This window comes from Lygodium microphyllum, chromosome 16 (genome assembly GCF_053477565.2).
Source record: "Lygodium microphyllum isolate KBCC chromosome 16, Lygodium_microphyllum_v1.1.10, whole genome shotgun sequence".
NCBI classification, from domain to species: Eukaryota; Viridiplantae; Streptophyta; class Polypodiopsida; order Schizaeales; family Lygodiaceae; genus Lygodium; species Lygodium microphyllum.
In genome coordinates, this window is record NC_141150.1 from 20,761,862 (window position 1) to 20,785,883 (window position 24,022).

A 24,022-nucleotide genomic window follows, 5' to 3' on the forward strand; every position below is an offset into this window, starting at 1 on the left:
ATTCGTGAGCTTGCAAAACTATTATCGTTTACTGGCAAAGTCCACAAATGGACCTAGACCTCCAAGACCAAATGTTGACTGGAAAGGTATGTCCGTGAAGCACCTCTACTCTCTGTAAGACATCATGTCTAGAAGAAATGGGAGCAACAACACAACTATTTGAGGCTTTCCTCTTATAACAGAAACAAGTTCGAATGCTCAAGGAACTACCTCTTTTGCGCCAATCTATCAAACAACATTAAGGCTATGGAGCAATGGTTTTTGTGACTGGCACATGTCGACAGTGTGAAGTTTGCAGATAGCTACCATCACTCTCGTCGACAAACATATCCCCTGTGCAGCTCTCATGAAGCAGGAACCTCTTATGCGCACATCTTGCTCACCTGTCCTCATTGATTCTTAGGCAGAACATGCACATTTTGGGTATAATAAGCGAAACTCGCGACCTTCTATCCTAGGGGAGTACCTTAGAGAATGAAGCTGCACTACTCCTTAGTGGGGAGGTTGATGGGGTGTGTTTACCCAACTGGGTGAGCACTCATCCGCACTTGGGGAATGTTGTTCCGGGGCATCACCTTGTAGCATCATCCCTCACCGAGGCAATGCCAAGGTACTTGGGAGCATTGTACATGTGATCCTTATTCTTTTAAAAGAAATAAGAAATTGACGATATCCTCCCTTTATGAACTTGTGCGCAAGCTCATACTTGTACCAATGATGGCACCGCCTCACCTAAGCAAGTGAATGTTGTCGAGAGACAGTGTTTTCTTGGGTGTGACAATACACCACCTTCGAGCCGATGCCCAACCTTGGGGTATGGCATCCTTTAAGGGAATGGCATCAAAGTCAAAACATGTAGGAGTTCCAAAACGAAGCTTAATGGATAGTCAGGCAACAACGCACTTTGATAATGAAAGGAAACACTAAAAGAGGAAGGAAAATCCTTAAATATCAGAGTGTGCTAAAACTTGCAAGAGGTAACATGTGAATGACTCGTAAGTTGTCATCAAGTTGACATGCTACAAATATGAAAGGGGACAACAAATTGGCTAACTTAATGAGCTAAGTAGCAAAAACGCTAGCCAACCAACAAAAAATAATAAAATAAGGTTTATCACAACAAAACCAGCTTGATCACCACATAAGCAATGTGAAAAGCCCTACAATCCACTAGCATCTAAAAAGTGAGCTCTATCATCGTAAACGCAACCAAAACTCACTAGAAACGAAATGCATGCTCTAAATACATCTACTCCTCAGTCAAAACACATGACAGAGTGAGTGTTAGAGTTCCTAGTGTCCCTGTTTGAGTCAAATTGAGGCTCATGGGCAAGAGATGATTAAATACAAATGCTAACATTTTTAAAAATGTCGTCACATATTTTGGACAAAATGTTTTGTAATTTTCTATTTCAGTCAATAATTATAATGATGTAGAATCTATAATTATTAAGGGATTAGTGGATTTAGGTTCTAGATTCCAACTATCCATAGGGCTATATCAAGTGTTAGGGCTAGGATTATGAATATACATGTGAAGCGTCTTAAGATATCATGAGACATGAAACTTATCTTTTGCATCTCCTGGCAAATGAATTGATGGGATGATGATGTCACAATAGTTCTCTAATCTATGTGTGCTGTGATTCCCTAATTCTCTATTTTCAAATGAGTAATACTATTGATCATTTCAATTCGAGCCTTGCATATCATATTGACTATTCTGGTCAATGCATACAACATGTATTTTGGTGCAATCTATACGTTCTATGCCAAGCTCAAGGACAAAATATGTCCATCTTTGCTCTAAGCTCACTTTTATTTGTCAATCTAACTCTTTATAAGAATGATATAATATTCATTGTTTATTAGTACACTATTAACATCACATCAAAGTCTAGTGTATAATATTCATTGTTTATTAGTACACTATTAACGTTGCATATTGATTGTCATCATGCAATTTTGAGAACAAATAACTTTGGAATATGTCAATCTTCTAATTTTCCCGCACTAAAAAAAGTGGCATAGGGGGCTTTTTTGCTGGTTTGGATGATTGTTGACTTATAATCCGTTGTTCTTTGTGGGCTTTGTCATAAGTAACGTCTAGTGCAATAAAAGAAATATATACATTTTGGAAAACCATTGATCAATAAGGTGACATGCACACAAGGACGATTGTTGCATTCATCTTTAGTTGTTTCCATGTGTTAAGAATACACTCTAAGGTATCTTGATAGTCTATGCAACCTCAAAGCTTTGATTGATCTAGAAGTTCAATAAAATGCATCATTTTGCAATGTTGAGAATAACACATTAAAGGAATGCATGATGCACTATACAACAACCACAAGGGCATATGGACATATCTTGCATTTATCCTAATTGAATCTCTGAGCTACTTTCTTTGTGAAATGTGTCATTGTTTTCTTCTCTGAGACTTGCATTTAGACCACAAACAAACACATAAATAGGCATCATGTTCACATGATTGTTTCAAACCACAAACATCTAATTAGGCACATGTAGGTTTGTTCTCCTCTAATTTGTATATTCATTGGTTAATGAATATAAAGTAATGCAGACATGTACACGTGCATGCATAGGTTTTTAAAAGCAACTTGTTTATGGCAAGTATGTATAATTTGTTTATACATCTACATGAGAACATGTAACCAAACCAATAGGTTCAATGTTACACAAGCCTTTTAAGTCGCCTTGTCTATATAAATAAATTAGCAACAACTAACGAAGGCAATGAAGCACATTCTATTCCATAAGGATATTGTGAATTATACAACAAAATGGATAAAACCACTATGCATATCTCCAAAATCAGCTTATCTATAGCCAAATGGACACAAATCTAGACCTAGAAATAAGTTGGGAGAAGCAAACAAAATAACGATCATCAATTGTTAAGGAACAAACCATTGAGACAACTTTTCCAAGACTACATAGAAAGATATTGGGGAAGTACGAGAGAATGGACAAGGTCTACAAATAAACAAGTTCCTAACTAATGAATATCCAAAAAGAGTCTTTATTTGTAGAAGTAATGCATTGTGCTCCAATTTATTACTAGCATGCTTAATAGCCCCGTAGACGTTTTGTACACTTTACCTAGTACATTGATCCTTAATCTCACTCAACATTCAAGCTCAATATGGGTGGAAGTTGTGGACTTCCCTAAATATACACAAACACATCTTCCAAGCTTCACAAAACAATATGGGTATCAAGAAATCACCTAGCTTCCATGTGCTACAATCTCTATCACAACTTCCAGCCCAGCTGGAGAAGAGAATCAATCCATATGTCCTACTAATATAAAACAATTCTCATCAACTCCGTATCCTACATAGCAGGCTTAACAGCAACCAAATCATGAATGAAATCCTTACAAAAGCATTAGGTATATACACATTACCAAATAAATCAACTCCTTGATTAAATCATTGGCACAGAAAGATGCAATATTTCAACCAAACCATCATAGTTAAATTTCCCATCTGACTAATTGGTGTTGTAAGCCCAGAGTTTTCTTTGGCCACAAATTGTGTTAAAATGTTATAGTTTTAAGTTTATACAAATGACTCAATAATGGGAGTTTGCTTTCTTGAAGGCTCACCCAAAAGATTACTTCATTGTTTATCTGGTTGTAGAAGCTTCTTGCGAGGGCTTGTTTACATTTTCTTCCACTGTGATTGTGTGGGCGCTTTTAAACTCTACCTTCATAGTTTTGGCATTTCTTTGTCCAATGTGGATGTGCATGTTGCCCTCAAAATGCCAATGTGCTGGGATGGATAGAAGTGTGGAAAAGCCAGACAATGTTAAACTTAATTTTAGATTAGTGCAAGACATGAAGGAATTGTAAACCAAACCAGATGTTCCTGCAGATGAGAGTTTTTTTCTGTCACTACTGAAACCAGAGAGTAAGGAATCTGGAAACTCACAAAGGCACAAGAATGCACTAAGGCATGAGAGTGTCATTAGAAGGGCCCATCTTGGGGTCCAAGCTTAGCATTCATAGCAAAAGAGCGTTTACAAGATAGAAGGGGGCACGAGAGGGATTTAGTTCACAGTGAGGGCTGAGCTATCAACACGCATCGAGCATGGCTCAACTCCACGGGGTGAGGGACTAGCTCAGAGAAGCTCATACCCCTCATCCCACGGAGTTTCTGCTCACTCCCTTGCACATCTCTGCTTGAAGTCTTAAATACTAGTGATGTCTCAAACCAAACACAATTCCCCCTTTTGCGTGAGACATGCAACACTTGTGAAATGAAACTTGCCCAGCTGTTACCCATGCTGTAATTTCGACAGGAGTGTGTTACTACAGCAAGGCAAAGAAACCTCTGCTATGAGAAATGATGTGACATATAATTGACTTTGGCATTAAGCTCTTATGGAGATACGAAAACAGATTCCTATCAGTGACTCTCTCATGAGACACACATCAAAGTACTCAAGAATGACGAACAAAGAAGCTCGTAACTATCTTCAACACATTGAATATCAAAGAATTTAAATATAATAGAAAGAACACTGAGCCAAATTCTATTAGGTTAATGAACTCCCCTGTCAGTTCAGTTGCATGTCAAATTGTCAAGTAAATGTACATCTCAAGATCATATCAAGGCAGAGCTCCATAATGTTAGCCCTTTGTCACAGGGCCTAGCCTACTGGTTTATCATACAAACTAGGAAGGCTAGGGTACAAGAATAGGTCTCAAAATATGAAAATAAAAAATTACCAGTCATGTAGACTTCACAGAATCGTCATTCTCTAGCCATCCTTCAGCTCATCCAATACTCAAAAATACGTATTGAGATTGTCTTCAAAAGGACTAAGCACTCACTGCCAAGTGTGCATAGTGCTGAAAATTATTCAAGGCGCATTCTTACAAAGCCCACCAAAATCTTACTGCTGTCAATTTCAGACTCGCTGCTAATGGCTACACTGAACGTTATGTAATAGAGGTACAAACATCTCAGGGAAGTAATATGACGTACATTCCAAATGGTTAAGCACTTCTTCTGAACAAAAGCCACCAAACCCATAAAGAGAACCAATTATTCAAAATGAGTGAGCTTTATAGCTACGTTGCTCAAAAAACTTGATATTCTGAAAAACTGAGAATGCTCCAAGTTGAGACTTTGGATATCACACAGGTATAACATCAGCCTTTGAGTTATCTTCACATATCAAAATTATCCCTTCTAGATTTGCAGGTAGAAGAAATCTTCTCCACTGGCACCCAGTAGAGACTGGTTCTGAAGGTGGCACAATCATCAACACATTGTCGGTCCTCTGAACTACTCCCATAACAGTAACTGTGCTTCCTTCCTTGATGTACCTGCGATCACATTATTATACCTCATTATTCTCATACAATCAAGCCAACTTTTTCAAAGACTAGGGGAATAACATACCCTTCCTTCAGTCTCATAACACGATCATCACTTGACAAACCATGTTCCGCAAGCCAACGCAAGAAATTTGAAGGCAATTCTCTATTTTTGTTTGTGACATCCACAACTGTGTTCTCCTCCACATAAGGTGTAACAGCTGCACCATAACCAACCTTAACGAGAGCTCTCAACCCAGACTGGAAGTCTGATATGTAGAAGTCAACTACTTGACGCTGCAACCATGGTAGAAACCAATTAATCTTACATAGGCATAAGAACAGATACTAAGTTGTTCGAGTCTCCTGATAAAAGGACAACCAGAGCATTAATGTTATAACAATTGCAAGCACGGAATAACTGCAGCAGGGATCTAACTGCTGTTTGAAAGAATAACCAGTCAATTCCACAAACCCATGAAATTCTAACAAGTTAAGAAATCAGAGAATAAAACAATCTGCAGAAAATCGCAACTTATTACCTCCAAATATCTCAAGCCCCATGTAAAGATTCGATGTTTTGGTCTTGCAGGCTTTGCACCTAGACTTCTGTACTCGTATAGTCCAGCAGATGTATACACACATCTACTCACTTTTTGGTAGGAGGATTCAAGAGGCATACTTCCACAAGTTACCATCTGAAATGAGGAGCACAAAATGCTTCATTTAACAAAATATCCATGATAGCTTCTCAAAAGAGAGTGGACAATGAAGTACCAAAATTTTTCATTGATCAGGTTTCCTAATGCATCTTAACAACATAACGATTGGATCAGGTACCCTATAAGAAACAACACATAGCATGAAATTGGAGCAAAATAATGTTAAACTTTAGGCAAAACATGCATAAGATGTTGTCACTTAAACCACTTAAAAAGAAACATTAAATGGTAGTCAGCTCAACTTTGAAGCAGACATGGGTAATCCATCAGCTCAGCTGACAGGTAACAGCATGGTTCCAAACTGTTTACAGTTCAGTATCAGCAGGATAAAAAGCCTGAACCTCCCCAAAAAGGGAGAATATAGTATTGCACAATCATCCTTTACTGCCATAACAGTGCTGCATGTTAATGAAATTGAGTTTTGTGCTCTAATCGACACCTTAAGCTTTTGCATTGTGGCTCCCTATGAATTTATCAAGGCAATGAACAGCAGAAGCCAACACTAGACAATCACCTATTTAGCTTCTTGTCCTGCGAACTATTGAGCTACAAAATGTATTATATCTTGATTATCTCTTTATTACAGCCCCAAAACATGCTTATTACCAGAAGTATCATTAAATGGCCAAATTTCATTTAGGGAAGTTTGTAGGCCATCTTATAGGCTACACCTTGATGCCCTTTGATCCATGATCCAAGCTCCCTAGGCATTTAAACCGTCATTAAATGCAGTTGTTGCCCCTCATGTCCTAGGCACTAAGTGACACCACGGTTAGGTTTCATTTAGGGTTTCCTATGATCAGGGTTTTATTTTCTTATAAAAATACATTTTGTGCCTCATTAGTACATTAAGTGTCGCATTTTTCATTGTAATCGCCTTGAGCATTGTATTCTCTCTCACTCATTAATACAATGCCTCTATTTTGCGATTGAGTTATTATGCATTGATCAATTCATTCATTATCTTTCATTCTCTATCAATTACTTCTCGCGTGAGCCAATAGAACAAAGATATGACGACCAATACGTGTGAACCTTTCTTGTAGATGGAAACGAGGCTGAAAATACAAGTGGGTGTCTACCCCAAAAAAAAAAGTGGAATTCACTACAAAGAAGATGAGAGCATCAGCTGTAAATGAAGAGTCATGGCTGGTCAAAACAAAACAAAACAGGTTGCAACATTGAGACATAGGTAAAGAAAACAAGCTGCCCAGCACCTTTAAATTGCTGCCCAATTGTCAAATGAGGCTGCCTAGGCCAGCCAGATTAGAACAGCACCAAAATATAAGGTTGGGAGCAATCAAGAAACTATTAGCAATCATGTTTGTCATGCACTATCATCTCCTACCTATGAGCCTCAATTCGAGTTAGACTGGGACATTAGGAGCTTTGACATGTCTGCCGTGCCCTTTGACGGAGGAGGCAGCTCATTCTAGAGCATGTCGAGTTTTGTGTGCATTTCTTGCATTTTCAAATTAGTTTCCAGCCCTTGCCAATGCTTGCTTGCCCTTGGACTGCCCAAGATGCCACATCATTATTTGTCAGATTTTTCAGCATACTATCCAACAGGTCAGCCAGATTTAGAGCCATTTTTTGGCAGCCACCTAGATTTGGAGGCCTTCAGCTATTTATAGTTGTCCTCTCCTCACTTGGCACTATCTATTAGCAGTCATGTTTGTCATGCCTTGTCATCTCCTGCCTGTGAGCCTCAGTCTGAGTTAGACGAGGACATTAGGAGCTCTGACATGTCTGTCATGTATTATGATGAGGGAGGCTAGTCACTCTCGACTGGCTGTCTTAGGATGTGCATTTCTTTTTTGCCTCTTTTAGTGGGCAGCCACTGGCTGCCTGGCCACTTTTTTGGTCACTGATGTGGGTCGCCCATTTTAGGGCATTTTTAGGGTTTGAGCCCATTTTAGGGTTAGGTTTAGGGTTTGTCCTTTTGCCTATTTATAGGCAGCCCCCCTCCCCACTTGATCACTTGTCTTCTTGCAGATTCCGACACTCCTCCTCCCCCGTGGTGGTGCTGCCATCATCATCAGCCTGATCTGGTGCCCTCACTGACGCTGTGGGCTGCGTGCAGGGACTGATCAGTCTCCTTCCGCCTTCCCATTTGTATTCAGCATTCATTTCAGTCAATGCAGATTTCTCTTCCTTATTTTCTGCTTTCTCTCTCTCTCTCCCTCCGTGTTCGTATTCCCTCTTCCGCAGCGCACTCTCACATGGTATCAGAGCCGAAGGAGAGTACACGGAGCTGAGATTTACGCGGGAGATCACCCAAATCTTTGCGTTTGCTGCTGGCCTCATCCCCAACAGCCAAGGCGGCCCTTCTAGGAGGTCACCATCCTTGCGTTTGCTGCAGGCGCCCTCTGCCACGTCATCAAACACCACTTCCTGCTTGCGTTTTCAGTCAGGGTGGCCACTCCTACAGCTGGGCAACATTCCTCCAGTCTGCGGTAAGCTGTTTTGGCTGTCGTTCCATCTCCAGGCGGCTCTTCTCCTACTGGTGACCTACTCCTAGGCTGCGTTTTGGTGCTGGCGGTTTTTGTCTTGGTGCTATTCATCAGACAACCTTACGTTTTGCAGCTCCAGGTGTTTGTAGGCCTCCCCCGCCTGCGTTTTGGTGATTGGTGACCGTACTGTTGGTCATTATTCGGCATCGGCAAAGTTTTCTTTGGTGTTTGGTGTTTTGCAAATTGGAAGATGTCTTCTCATCAGTTTACGGGCTTTCATGACTCGGATGACGAGCTTTTGTCTCGACACTCATCTGAACAGAGGCGTGATTTCTATCACGAGAACCATCGTCCGAAGTCTACTCCTCTTTCCCGTCCCCCTTCTATTCATGTATCTTGGCGAGCCCCTTCCAATGGCCGAAGATGCAGCCTTTAGTACCCCCTGTATAAGTACCCGTACTTCCTCAGCTGCCCAAAGAGGACCCGTTGGATGGCTCCAACTTTTCTTTATGGTCCTGCAAGGTGAGGTGTATCTTGGACTCCTTCAATCTTTGGGAGCTTGTTTATGTTCCTATTCCCCGGCCTCAGGTGGATCCCGCAGATGGGACATCTATGGATCGTGCAACCTTATGGGATCGGCTCAATTCTAGAGCCAGATCTTTCCTCTTTCTGAGTTTGCAAGATTCTGTCCTTGTTCATGTTCACAGATTGAAGACTGCAACAGACGTGTGGAGAAAGCTCGCGTCTCTCTATCAACAAAAGATGTTTGCCCACCGGATCTCTCTTGAAAAGAAGTTGCGGATGCTCGCTATTGATGATAGTCCTTCCATGAAGGACCACATCAATAGATTACAAGATATGAGGGATGAGCTTGCATCCCTCGGTCAGACGATATCTTCTGAAGACATGGCTATGATTCTCTTGACTCAGCTGCCATCGCCTCGATTTGATGTTTTCTACACCAACCTTCTTACTTCGAGGACCCGTGCCAAGCTTCTATGGGAGGAGCTATCCCCGCTTGTCTTGGAGCATGACGAGCGACTCAGAGAGGTCAGTGCTAGTGGATCCGACTCCACTAGAGCCTTTGTTGCAGGTTCGGGAGGACAGAAGAAGAAGAAGAAGTCAAAGGCTAAGAAGAAGGATAGTTCTTTAAGCTTTGACTCAGATTCAGAGAGACCGATGTGCCCACACTATGGGAAAGGGACACATCCCGAGGAGAAATGCTGGAAGAAGTACCCTCACCTTCGTCCGGGAGCGAAGGGTGGATCTACATCAGAGCCTTTTTCTACCTCTACACCAGCTGTTACCCATGAGTCAGTATTCCTTCATAACCATGCTTTGGAGGAGGATTCTTTTTCAGTGGCTGCAGTGTCTTTTGCGCAGCCTTGGTTAGTCGACAGTGGTGCTTTGAGTCATATGACTCCCCGAGGTGATTTGTTACAAGATCTCCGTCCATTAGAGGGTTCAGTCACTGTTGGAGACATTTTATCGGTGCCTATTAGTGGTGTTGGCACATTGCCTTTGTTTACCGACCGACCTTCGAGCTCCTTTTCACAGGCCCTACATGTTCCGGATTTGGGCTTTCCCCTCCTCTCAGTTTATGGCCTTACGAGGCTTGGCACACGAGTGATCTTCACCGAGCATGCCGTTATTATTGAGGATTCTTTTATAGGAGCTGTCTTATCTACAAGTTGGCAGGAGAGCGAGCTTTACAGGCTTCATTCCCCTTCTTTGATGCAAGGTCCTCGGAGGCAATCTATTGCTACACCCATTCCCGCTTGTGTACCTTCTATTCCACAGGTTCCTTCCCATCCCCCACCTTCTCCTCCGATGGTTTCCTCGTACCCCCCATCCCTTTCAGAGGGGGACAATCTCGGTGATGCGGCCATGGATTCCCTGGCCCCTAGTGTTTTAGAGGGAAATTCCCAGGATCGTGAGGAGCTCCTTCAGCGGCAATCTTCATCGACGGACTTCATCAACATTGGCATTCCTCTTGCCACCCCAGGATCTATTTCTTCTTCGGCCTTCAGCCACATCCAGGATCTGAGAGGGGGTGTTAGCAGTCATGTTTGTCATGCCTTGTCATCTCCTGCCTGTGAGCCTCAGTCTAAGTTAGACGAGGACATTAGGAGCTCTGACATGTCTGTCATGTGTTATGATGGGGGAGGCTAGTCACTCTCCACTGGCTGTCTTAGGATGTGCATTTCTTTTTTGCCTCTTTTAGTGGGCAGCCACTGGCTGCCCGGCCACTTTTTTTGTCACTGATGTGGGGCGCCCATTTTAGGGCATTTTTAGGGTTTGCGCCCATTTTAGGGTTAGGTTTAGGGTTTGTCCTTTTGCCTATTTATAGGCAGCCCCCCTCCCCACTTGATCACTTGTCTTCTTGCAGATTCCGACACTCCTTCTCCCCCGTGGTGGTGCTGCCATCATCATCAGCCTGATCTGGTGCCCTCACTGACGTTGTGGGCTGCGTGCAACGACTGATCAGTCTCCTTCCGCCTTCCCGTTTGTATTCAGCATTCATTTCAGTCAGTGCAAATTTCTCTTCCTTATTTTCTGCTTTCTCTCTCTCTCTGCCTCCATGTTCGTATTCCCTCTTCCGTAGCGCACTCTCACACTATCATCTTCTTTTGTTCCTTGGTAGGTGCACTGTCGGTCGCTGCAATCTTCTCCATCTCCAAAGTGGACAACAAGCTGGATATTCTCCATCTTTGTGTAACCAGCCTTCCTTCCGTGGATGGGTGGTAATTCCCTGATTACAACTTAATTACAGCAGCAAACAATAAATACAAATCTGAAAATACAAATTTACTTACTGATCTTGGACAATGCACATCCGATTGGCCCTAAAATTGGTACCCCTTTCGATATTTCTTTAGCTTTATTGGAGAAGAAGTTGATTTACAATGGGATTCTCCCGATCCCCTTTGCAATCCAAACTCCCTTTGCTATCCAAAGTGACCAGCAAGTCTTCAATCTAATTTGCCCCTTGATTCAAGCACTTAATTGGCCTTCGCACACTTCATGGATGATGGAAATGCCCCAAATTCAATGGGATTCTCCCGATCCCCTTTGCAATCCAAACTCCCTTTGCTATCCAAAGTGACCAGCAAGTCTTCAATTTGATTTGCCCCTTGATTCAAGCACTTAATTGGCCTTCACACACTTCATGGACGATAGAAATGCCCCAAATTCAATGGTTGGCTAGTCCTCCACCTAAATTTAGCTGAAATTCACCTTCAGCCCTGAAAAATCCAAGTCTTTGAGCTTCCAATTTCTAGTACACTTCTCCAGGCTGCTGCTAAACCCTAATTTCTACTGTAAATTAAGGTTTACAACAGAGAAATTTGCAATTTCTCAGTCTCCAAGGGCCTAAAAGCTGAGATCTTCGGAGTAACGCTGTGAAATGGCTAGGAGATGAGACAGAAAGCAGTAGAGAGAGAAAATTCACAGTTTTTTCATCGCGAAGAATGGTTGAAAATTAATCAAATGCAACTGCTGCCTTGCCACAACAGCTTGTAGATACAAAGAATTGAAGAAAATCAATCATTTACTGCAGCTACCCTATCTCAACAACCTGTAGATACTGTCACCTATTGTTGATTGGTCTTCTCCAGCCCTTGGCTGCCTTAAAAGGTCCTCCAATGGCTGCAAATCAAACCAGCAGAATGTCCTCCCTCTCTCTTGCGGGCTGAATATACTAAAAATGCCTCTCCAACCTCTAAAGACGTTTTTCAATCTTACATGGGCATTTTTTTACAAGTGGCAACCTTCCAAGATGGTTTTTCCAACATTATCCGTAATTGAATATTAATTTTCAGTCTTTAAATATTGAAAATTAATCTAATAATTATTTCCGTGCCTTGAAAAATAATCTGACTCGCCAATAATTAAATTGGCTAGACATCTTCCACTCCCGAGTGTCTCTACATCATGTTTAGCCATTAGATTAGCGTTAAGTATCATTAAATGCCACTTCTCTAGTATCACCAACTAACACTTATGGCCAAATGAATGACCTAGACCAACAACCGGTACCAGATAACACCAAGTACCTGTGCGGCATAACTTATAGTAACTTTTGTCTTTGACATCCTGTGATTAATCATGTGATTAAAAATTAATCCACATGTTAAGTGAGGTTTCAAAAATACATGTTCTCATGACAACCCTCCCTCTTGAAATCCTTGCAATCGTCCTCGATTGCATTACCAAATGCATCAAAAGTAAAGTACTATCCTAAAATTTCCATAGGGCATCATAGTCAACACAACATTGCGCATTGCTGTTCAACCATTTCATATGCCTAACATATGCTGAAAATTACCAACCAACATAACATAACATAAGACTCATTAAGAATCTCAAAAACATTGTCAGATTATCATGTGACATATCCATTTCTCATAAGCTCAACTCATCTAGCAAAACCAAACCATAGTATAGCATAACCAAGCATAAACTAGATGTAAACCATTGAAAATTGAGTATAATCTAATCATAAACTGATCACTTGCTAATCTGAGAGCTGATCACCAGCTGCTGCAAATGTAACCCCAAACTAATCACAAACTCATTGCAAAACTGACTAGCAATCAATGCAAAAATTGATGCAAAACTGATCCAAAAAGTGGCCATAAACAGTTCTCAAGCTGATCAAAAATTGAGCTGAATACCACTCAATATTAATGATCATACACTGAAAACCAACATTCCATAATCAATCCCTAATGATCATTAAGTAATCTTACACCAAGCATAACCAATACCATACCAAGCATTGTAGGGACCAGTTAGACATGGAGATCGAGACAGATTGTCGTTACACGCAGTGAGAGACAAAGAGAGTGAGATACAGCAAAGTAGAGAGTAAGGACATTTTAAGGTACAATGACAAGTGTTAACGAAGACAAGGCAAGTAACCCAAACGAGAAAGCACTTTCATTCTTGTTTGACTCATGTGTCCCAACCAGCCATGCCATAAAGAAACGCTTGGTTGCTCGGTCACGGCAACAACATAGTCACGCACACTAGATACATGAAGTGGATACAAAGTATCACTCTTGCAACCTCTCACAATAACCCTAGTTCCCTTACAGATCTTCCATTTTCCATCACCAAAGGTGGTATGAAAACCATCATCATCTAGCTGCCCTGTGCTAATCAAGCTCTTCTTGAGCTGAGATACATGTCGTACATGCTGAAGTGTAAAGATGAAGCCATGCTGAAACTATAACTGCACACTGCCAATACCTGCAATCTCACATGCATAGTTGTTCCCAAGATGAACAACACCATGTCGACCCCCTGTATAGGTGGAGAACCACTCACGATGAGGGGTGACATGAAAGGAAGCACCTGAATCGAGAATCCAAGTATGCACATCATCATTTGTATCTGCAAGTAAAGCATGTGCACCAAAGTGTGAAGAGACAAAGAGTACGTCACTTCTATTGTCACTATCATAAGTGACTACATTCACCTCTTCAATTTTTACATTGCTCTTCTTAGGCTGACTCTCCTTCTTCTCTTCCTTACTATCATCTATCTTTTTGCATTTTCCTTTCTCTTTCTTCTATTTGTAGCAATCACGTTTAAAGTGACCCTTCTTACCACAATGATAGCATTCAACATCTTTGCCACGTGATTTACTGCGTCCCTTGTATTCATATTTGCCCTTTTGTTGTGACCTGCCCCTAGTATGCAAACGACTAGAAGACTTACTGGATGCATTGTTCTGCCGATTCATTTCTTCCATGAGTAGAGCACTCTCTATATCAGCATACAAAAGGATCGCATTAGAATTGCTCATAGCAGTTCTGAATGTATCACAACTCTCTGGTAGAGTGCAAAGCAAGAAAGTAGCCTTAAATCCCTCATCAATCATGAACTTCAAGGCAACCAGCTGGCTGAAAATGGAGTTAAACTCACTCAAGTGAGTAGGCATTGCTGTACCCTCTTTCATACGCAAATCCATAAGCTTTTTCAGCCAATACACTTTGCTTGCAGCACTCTTTTGTGCATACAGTTCTTTCAGTCTAGTCCATATAGCATATGCAGAATCCAAACCTTCAATGTTGAACAGCAAGGCATCAGAAATCGATAGCTCTATGGTTGAGCGTGCAAGCTCATTTAACTCATCCCAATCGTCCTGTTCCATGTCTGCGGGATTTGCCCCTTTGGTTTTGATCAGCTTTGCTTGCTTCTTTTGCAACAGGATATTGTAGCACAACCTTTGCCATACTACAAAGTTATGTGCGCCTTCAAGCTTCTTTATGTGCATCAGATTACTGTTGTCATTGCTGCCAGCCATGATTTTCAGCCCAAATGTGACCAAAAAACTAGCAAATGCAGGCCCAAACTATCACCCAAGTGACCAAGGTACAAACAAGTACCAATCAGCAATAAATGACCACGCAGAAGCACAGATTTCAGATCTGTAATTAAATTTTCAGAAGCACCAAACCATGTGCTACAGCATTATCCAACTGATTACAGCTGTTCCAAGGGCATATGCATCACATTACATGAGAAATCCCAAAATTTCAGCTCAAATTTCTATTGTACATATACCCACACGCATAAAATTTGACATGAACGGTCAAAAGCCCCAAAAATTTTGTGCTCAAAGCATCAAATACTATCTGCATTTTCTCTGTCATGCATAGATTATGCCAAATTGCCAAAATAAGGAAATTTCAGCAAAATCCCCAAATTTTACGGAGTGTTGATGTCCAAATTGCGTGGAATTCAACCTGCGTGTACATAAAATGACCAAATGCTGCACAGATTTTGCCCAAATTGCAAAAGCCCCAAATTGCACGGGGTCCAATGTGCCTCAATGTCGAGAAATTGGATTAATTTCAGCCCAATTTGTGCATGTACATGAAAAGCCCCAAATCTCAGGGACAAAATGTCACAAATTCCTGCAATTTCCGAGGCAAATTTGTTTGTCCTACATCACAATCCCCAAATCTGGGAAAAGCCCCAAGTTTCTGGGCCTAAATCTGCATAGATTTGCACACTGTGCATGCGCGCACCAACACCCAAAGGAGAGGAGGCAAATTCAAAGGAGATTTTGAAGAAATAGAATTTCTGAAAAAAAAAATTAAATGACGCGGGGGGGGGGGGGGGGGGGGGGGGGGGAGCCGGGTCTCGTTGACCTACTCGACCGCCATCCCGTGACGCATGGGACCTATCCTGCCGTGCAGCGCACCCGTCGGCTGCTGCCCCTACATTGCCCAGTCCCGCCGACTGCTGCCCACTACCCTGTCCCGTCCGCTCGAGTCGCCTGTCACCTGGTCGCCAATTCGCTACGCTGCGATACTCCAACCCTACACTTGTCGACTATATCTCCAACACACGAGCCTGCCTACGACTCTACTGCTCACCTTTGAGCTGTCTCGTCACCACGTTGGTCTTTTGCCTCAGCCTGACGATCGTCTGCAGCACCTTACGCTCTAATACCAGTTTGTAGGGACCAGTTAGGCACGGAGATCGAGACAGACTGTCGTTACCCGCAGTGAGAGACAGAGAGAGTGAGATAGAGTAGAGTAGAGAGTGACCACATTTTTAGGTACAATGACGAGAGTGTACCTTTAGGTTTTTAGATAGATATATATGTGTAAGTACAAGTGCTAAGGGTGTGTTCACACCTGAGCACATTTAAAAGGCATGAGGCCTTTATTACCAACAAGCATAATTGGTTACACACCAAGCATAACGGATGCAAATGTACAATTTCAGAGCTGAAATGAAAACCATACCGATCTGCATACCAAACATAGTGACTAGTACACTGAATATTGATCTCCTGGCAAACATACTGTTTAGGTATAGTACCTTGAATGTATGCCGAATACATTCGAGATCCACTACTTCTAGAGTTGTCCATTACTGAGGAGCAAAGATGCTAGCTCCCTCACAAGCATCACGTAATACTTTGGACCTCTGCTCTGCTACCTACTTGAGCCCAAACTAAAGTCGGTTGACTTGGCATCATCATTGTGGAATCCTACATCCTTTCTACACAGCAATGTGTCGGCTGTAGTGGTAGTTTCTATAAGCTAAGACATGCTAGAAACAGTGGACTTAATGCAAAAGTCATGAATACCCTTTGGCAAACCACAAATATACTTCTCCACCTGCTCATGAAGGGGTATTGTGCGATAAGAAGTAACTGGCAGTAATGCATCCCGAAGCTTCTTATCATATTGATCCAAGTTCTAGCAGTCTTTGGAATTCAACTAATTCCAAGCTGTCATAATGTCTACTTCAAAGGTACTTGTCAACCAATTTGAAGCAAACATTTGCTTGAACTGGACCCAAGTGGTAGGTGACTTCCCTTGAATAAGAAGTGTAGACCACCACTGCAATGCATTTACCTTCAAAAATGTGGCAGCCTTGCGTATCTTAGATGCCTCTGTGAAGTTGCCTCCAGAATAGGCTGCATCTAACTGCTCAATAAAAACAAGTGTTTTCAACCTATCTTCTGCACCACTGAAAGGCTCAAACTTCACACTTTTGCCACCTTCATCATAGTCCTTTAGCCGACCTATGGAAGTCAAGTTATCATAAATGGGCTGCTGCAAAAGGGGTGCATTGGCTGTATTTGCATAAAAACCAGTACTATTTGAAGCACCTACATGACCAGCATCAAATCCTTGTGCTCCAACCATAGTAGCAATGGAACGGGAACGGGAACAGGAACGCAAGGTCCTAAGGGAACGAGAACAAAGCCCCAAGGGAAACGGGAATGTAAGGGGGGAACGACTTGTACTATATATATGATTTATATATTTTAAACTATTCATTTATATATTTCATAAAAGCTCTTTGAAAAACACATGCACAATTTGCTAAACATGATAGTCTTTTTCATAGATGAAAGGATGGTTACATTGAAATGGCACATAACTTATAAGATCCAAAATAGATGATAATCTAGGATTATACTATATAAAAGAGTCAAGAAGCATCAAGTAAAAAGTATAGTTGACAAAATATGGCAACTTGGAATTTGAAAGTCTCTCAAAGTAACCATTGGATCATACATGGCTGCCACTAGCAGCAAGACTATCCAAAAGACTATCATCCACATTGTCTAAGAAAGCCATATCATCATCAAAATCAGCATTTGCAAGTTCCAAAGCATCTTGATCATCGGCCATATGTGTAGGCATAGGGGTCTTCCCACCTCATCATCAGAGAACTCTTCTTCATCAAGAGCTATAAACTTTTCTGCCTTGAGGGAAGCCACGTCTACAAGCAAGCGCAAGTTTGCACTAACAAATATCAAGTCATTCACTTGTTTTGTCCCAAACCTATTCCGCTTTTTAGATGCAACATACCCAAATACACTCCATAGTTGCTCAATGGGAGAGGAGCTTGCACCTTGAGACAAAATCCGCACTGCCAATGTTTGAAGCTTAGGTGTACGTGCCCCATAATCTTCCCACCACAACGCAGCCCCAATCTTAAACCGATCTATTTGTGCATCAGCTGACCCAAACCTTTCTACCTTGTTTCTATAAAAACCAAGCCGATCTTTCACCGATCTTCTCTTAGTATCAATGGAAACCAACCCAGAAAGCACTATGTCCCAACCTTGCATTGCCTCTTCATCCTTCTCTTGACCACACTCTTGGAACTTTGGATCTAATACATATGTTGTTGCATGCAAAGGTGAGTGAGAAGCATTCCATCTTGCCTCACATAAATCTCGAACTTCTTGATACTTTGCATCATCCAAACCAAGCTGTCCTAGCTTCTCAATCATGCGATCTACCCCCTCATAGACCTTTCCAATGCATGGCTCTTGTCCATCTGCAATTCGCATCAAGCGCATGATTGGCTTCATGACAATATTAATGCTTTTCAATTCATTCCAAAATGCATGATCTTGTATGATGCTCTCCACTGCTATACCAACACTTGATCTAGAAGTAGCCCATCCCATCCACTCATTACTTACCACCAATTGCTTTAGGGGTAAGCTTACCTCCTCAAGTCTCTTTGTCATAAGAAAGTTATAGCCAAAGCACGTCCCAGAGTACTTTAAGAGATCTTTTTTAGGTGATCTCCTGCGGAACTTGCTAAGAATAAACTGATGGCTTTGAATGAAACTGATTATATCCTTGCCCTTTGGGATGAAGGGATCGATCCATAACAAGCTACCAATGTCTTTCAACAAATTGCTCAAACAATGAGCAAAGCATGGGCTGAATGTGATGTGTGGATATCTCTCCTCAAGTCTCATACTTGCTGCTCTATTTGTTGCCTCACCATCAACAATAAACTAGATTACATTTTCAGCCCCAACTTTTTCAACACCTTCCGCCCATTCCTCCACAAGCTGAACTACACTTTTTCCTATACTTCAGACATCATGTGAGGAAATGAATCTACTATCAAAGAGACCATTCTTCACCCAACTTTCTTGCACAATTGCCAAAGCACATTCAATTGCATCATTTTCTTTTTGCAACAAAGTGGTACGCAATGTCTCATATGATGGAGGCTTATAGGCTGGACCATACTTTGCAATCTCTTGGACCATCTTAAGGAAGTAGGGAGATCTTATAACATTGAATGCAACATGATCATGGTAGGAAAACCTTGCCATGGTTGCATCCACCCTGTCCTTTTTACGAGGATCCCAAGTTGTTCCCAAGGTTTGTTGCTTGCTGCATTTTCCATGATGGGATCGTGAGGATGCAAAAGTTCTAAGTCCCCCATGCATGGCTCCATCACCCATGACTATATCATCAGCTTGTCCACTAAAACAAGATGCATCAATTGCTTGCTTTTTCCTTGCACATGCTTTGTCTTCTTTACTTGGGTACTTTGCAAAGAGCTGCCTTCACATTTTGGGTGTGGTATTTGGGCAGAAATTTATTTGGGCTCCGATGTCAACATGACATAAGTGTTGCTTCACACGATTGAATCCTCTTGTTTTCAATTGCTCACACCTTTTGCATTTTTATTTCTTTGCACCTCCCTTTGATGCATAATGGTCCATTTTCTCAACCTCGTCCCACCAACTAGGCTGAGATCGCTTATTGCCCGAACGCTTTTATCCCAAGGAAGCCATGACTTCTACAAATTCAGGAATCAAAAGCATTAGTCGACCCTCCATGAGACTCAGCCTGTTTTGAGAGAGAGAGCTGTAATTAGTAAAAGAAAAGGCTAATAGCTATAAACAGTAAAATCTAAGGCTCTAAGCTTGTTTTGAGAGAGAGAGAGAGTGTGTGTGTTGCAAAAACAAAGTTGAGAGAGAGAGAGAGAGAGAGTTGTAATTATTCTAAAATGGGAGGGAGAGGGGGGGAGAGAGAGAGAGAGAGAGAAAGAGGAGATTGAGGTCCAACGGACAGTTTTCTCTTACCTAGATGTTGAAACGAATGCATACAAGTCGCAGCACATAGCGCCCTGCTCCCAACAGTCCGACAGTTTGCACGCTAATCGCCACAATCCGAACACCTCGTGAATCCCAACAACAACCGTCACTTTTTCAATGATGGCAATATCCACGTCCAGCAGCCGTTCTCCCTTCACAAGCGTTCCCCGCAGCATCCCCTCCACGTTTCCCCAGCCGTTCCCCCTTCATAGGTGTTCCCCCATAGCATTCCCCATTTCCCTTGGCATTTTTTTGGTGTGGAACGCATTCCCACATTCCCAAGGGGGTGGAACAGCGTTCCCTTGCTACTATGGCTCCAACAATCCCTGGGGCTGCCGATACATATCCATATGGCCCGCTTTGTGCCCCAGGCATCATGCCTATGCTGCCATACATGGGGTTAAGCATTCCACTTGCATTACCCGAATACATTGGGTGTTGTGAGCCATGCATTGGCTGTTGCATACCATAGGGATTTGAGCCATACATTCCTGTATGCGGTGCCTATCCAACCATAGCATGAAAAATGATACCACTACCAAAGTATCCTTGCTATCCCATGCTTGCATGTGCATAATTGCTGTCCATGTTCCCATGGATTGGCACTACCAAGTTGGCCATGCATTTGCACTTGCTGCCCCATGGATACCAACTGTTTGTGCTCATCGGGCATTTTGGGCTCTTCTAAAGAAGGCTTAGGCATTTCCTTCAATTCTTGTGGCTGTTCCGAAGCTGTAGGTGTCTTCTTCTCTTTGCCTTTGCTGTCCTTCTTTGGGGCATTCAAGAATCGAGTAAACTGGGGATCCTTTACCAATTCAACAAAAATATTTGCTCCTATACGCATTCGATCCTTGAAGCTATCATCAAATTCTTCAGCCCCTTGCTGGTCATCAGTCTCTTTATGCATTGAAGTGCCAAGTGGATCATTTCCCACATTTTCAGCATGTTGTCCATGCTGAGAACCATGTCCAACATCAATCATTGCATTTCTCCCTTCACCATGTGATTGATCAAGGAGTGATGCATCTTCTCCACTTGATCCCGTATCACCATGTGAAGACATGCTTACTGTAATTCACTGCTGAGAACAATTTTAGCAATAATGCAATAGTCCCAAGTTGCAATCAAGTACCACAAGCCCACCAATTCAAAGGATTTGATGGTATCCCGGCAATGGAACCATGTAACCAGCATTTCTTCCGTGGATGGGTGGTAATTCCCTGATTACAACTTAATTACAACAGTATACAATAAATGCATATCAAAAAATACAAATTTACCTACTGATCTTGGACAATGCACAACTGATTGGCCCTAAAATTAGTGTCCCTTTTGATATTTCTTTAGCTTTATTGAAAAAGAAGTTGATTTACAATGGGATTCTCTTGATCCCCTTCACAATCCAAACTCCCCTTACTATCCAAAGTGACCAGCAAGTCTTCAATCTAACTTGCGCCTTGATTCGAGCACTTAATTGGCTTTCACCCACTTCATGGACAATGGAAATAACCCAAATTCAATGGCTGGCTAGTCCTCCACCTGAATTTAGCTGAAATTCACCTTCAGCCCTGAAAAATCCAAGTCTTGGAGCTTCCAATTTCTGACACACTTCTCAAGGATGCTGCTAAACCCTAATTTCTGCTGTAAATTAGGATTTACCACAGAAAAATTTGCAATTTCTCAACCTCCAAGGGTCTAAAAGGTGAGATCTTCGGAGTAAGGCTGTGAAATGGCTAGGAGATGAGACTAAAAGCTATAGAGAGAGAAAATTCACAGTTTTTTCATCGCGAAGAATGATTGAAAATCAGTTAAATGCAGCTACTGCCCTACCACCACAGCTTGTAGATGCAAAGAATTGAAGAAAATCAATCATTTACTATAGCTACCCTATCTCAACAGCCTGTAGATACTGTCACCTATTGTTGATTGGTCTTCTCCAGCCCTTGGCTTCCTTAGAAGGTCCTCCAATGGCTGCAAATCAAACCAGCAGCATCTCCTCCCTCTCTCTTGCAGGCTAAATACACTAAAAATGCCTCTCTCCAACCTCTAAAGACGTTTTTCAATCTTACGTGAGCATTTTTTACAAGCGACAACCTTCCCAAATGGTTTTTCTAACATTATCCATAATTGAATATTAATTTTCATTCTTTAAATATTGAAAATTAATCTAATAATTATTTCCGTGTCTTGAAAAATAATCTGACTCGCCAATAATTAAATTGGCTAGACATCTTCCACAAATTTACTTTAACCCCAATTGCACCTCACATATGCAACATTTACTTAATCATGTGATTAAAAATTAATCCATACGTTAAGTGAGGTTTCAAAAATACATGTCCTCATGACATCTGTCACCGTCATTGTCTCCGTTATTACCGCCGATGCTACTATCATCATTTCAGCCTAATCTGATGCCCTCACTGACACCCCAAGCTACGTGCAAGGACTAATCAATCCTCTCCTTTGTATTTAGAATTCTTTTCAGCCAGTGCAGATTTCTTTCTTCATCTCTCTCTCTCTCTCTCTCTCTCTCTCTCTCTCTCTCTCTCTCTCTCTCAATGTTCATGGTTCTCTTCCATTGCATGCTCACATAGTATCATCACCAAAGCGAGTACATAGATTTATCCCTTTGAGAGGCTGAAAACGCACATTTTCAATCATCCACCCCTTTCTAAAAACTCAGATTTTCTATATTCTACTAATCCTTTGACTCAGGCGGGCCATCTCCAAATCTTCCATCATGGAGGTTGCTTTGATGACTCTGACAAGATCTTTCATCACTCCTCTTAGAGGTGGTGTGATCATCACAAAGATCGGAGGTCCCAACCCCGTTCTAAACGTGAACCCTCTCCTAACATGTCACACTGATCGGAGCAGCCCTCTCCTCCCCTCTCTCTCCATGTCTCTCACAAGGCCCATCCTTCTCACACTAGAATGCCTATGATAGCATTGTCAATAGAGGTGCCTATTCTTCCTTCTCTTCCTAAAGAAGACCATTTGGATAGACCAAATTATTTGCTTTGGTCCTGTAAGATGAAATGTATTCTTCACACCTTCGATCATTGGGAGTTTGTGACCCACCCTATTCCCCGTCCCATGGAGAATCCTCAAGAAGGATCCATGATGAATCACGCAGCCCGATGGGATCGTCACAATTCTCAAGCTTGATCTTTTCTCTTTATGAGCATACATGATTCTGTCCTAGTGCATGTGTGTAGGTTGCAAGACAAGCAACGGAAGTGTGGACAAAGCTTACTTCTTTGTACCATCAGAAGACATATGCCCAGTGGATTACTCTTCTGAAGAAATTATGGATGCTCACTATTGATGACTCTCCTTCCATGAAGGATCACATCTACAAGTTGGAGAATACGAGGGATGAGCTTTCTTCCCTTGGCAAGATCATCTCTTCAAAGGATATGGCCATGATTATTTTGACCCAATTGCCCTCTCTAAAATATAATGTCTTCTACACCAACCTTCTTACATCAAGGACCCATGAGACTCTTCTATGGGAGGAGTTTGTCCCACTTCTCTTGGAGCATGAAGAGCATCTGAAAGAGGTAGCCAATGAACCTAGCTCCACAAAATCTTTTACTACAAGTATGGGAGGGGAAAGAAGAAGGGGAAAACAAAGGCCAAGTCCAAGAAGGAGACACAATAGCATTCTTCGAACTCTAACATAAATTCGGAAAAGCCTCAATGCCCACAATGTAAAAAGGGTACACATCATGAGAATAAGTATTGAAAAAAGTACCCTCATCTTCCTCCGGAAGCAAAGGATGGAACTATATCATCCATGTCTTCCTCTACCTCTACACCAACTGTTACCCATGAGTCTATGGTCCTTCATGTATGTGTGTTGGAGGAGCCTTCTTCAATGGTTGACTCGTCTTTAGTGAGCCCTTGGCTCATTGACAGTGGTGCTTCAAGTCATATGACTCCACGAGGTGATATGCTACAAAATCTTTGTCCATTAAGAGTTTAGTCACTATTGGTGACATTTGTTTGGTGCCCATTAGTGGTGTTGGCAATTTGCCATTATTGCCACATCATTCCTGGAGCTCCGTTACGAAAGTCCTACATGTTCTAGACTTCG

At 41.9% G+C, this 24,022-nt stretch overlaps 2 protein-coding genes across 2 annotated transcripts in view; both read right to left on the minus strand.

Moving 5' to 3' along the window:
• Positions 1–4,534: 4,534 nt before the first annotated feature.
• The window catches only part of LOC148022598 (protein SHOU4-like), a 47,907-nt gene continuing 28,419 nt past the window's right edge, over positions 4,535–24,022 (minus strand). The window contains exons 2-4 of the mRNA XM_087695555.1: positions 5,893–6,048; positions 5,436–5,647; positions 4,535–5,359 (exon numbers count right to left, since the gene is read on the minus strand). Coding sequence (XP_087551681.1) covers positions 5,167–5,359; positions 5,436–5,647; positions 5,893–6,048 — 561 coding nt within the window. The 3' untranslated portion in view covers positions 4,535–5,166. The remainder of the gene's footprint in view (positions 5,360–5,435; positions 5,648–5,892; positions 6,049–24,022) is intronic.
• On the minus strand, positions 16,253–18,483 carry LOC148022599 (uncharacterized). The gene has a single exon (XM_087696534.1). It carries the CDS (start codon positions 18,481–18,483, stop codon positions 17,629–17,631), a length of 855 nt encoding a protein of 284 aa, XP_087552660.1. The 3' UTR covers positions 16,253–17,628.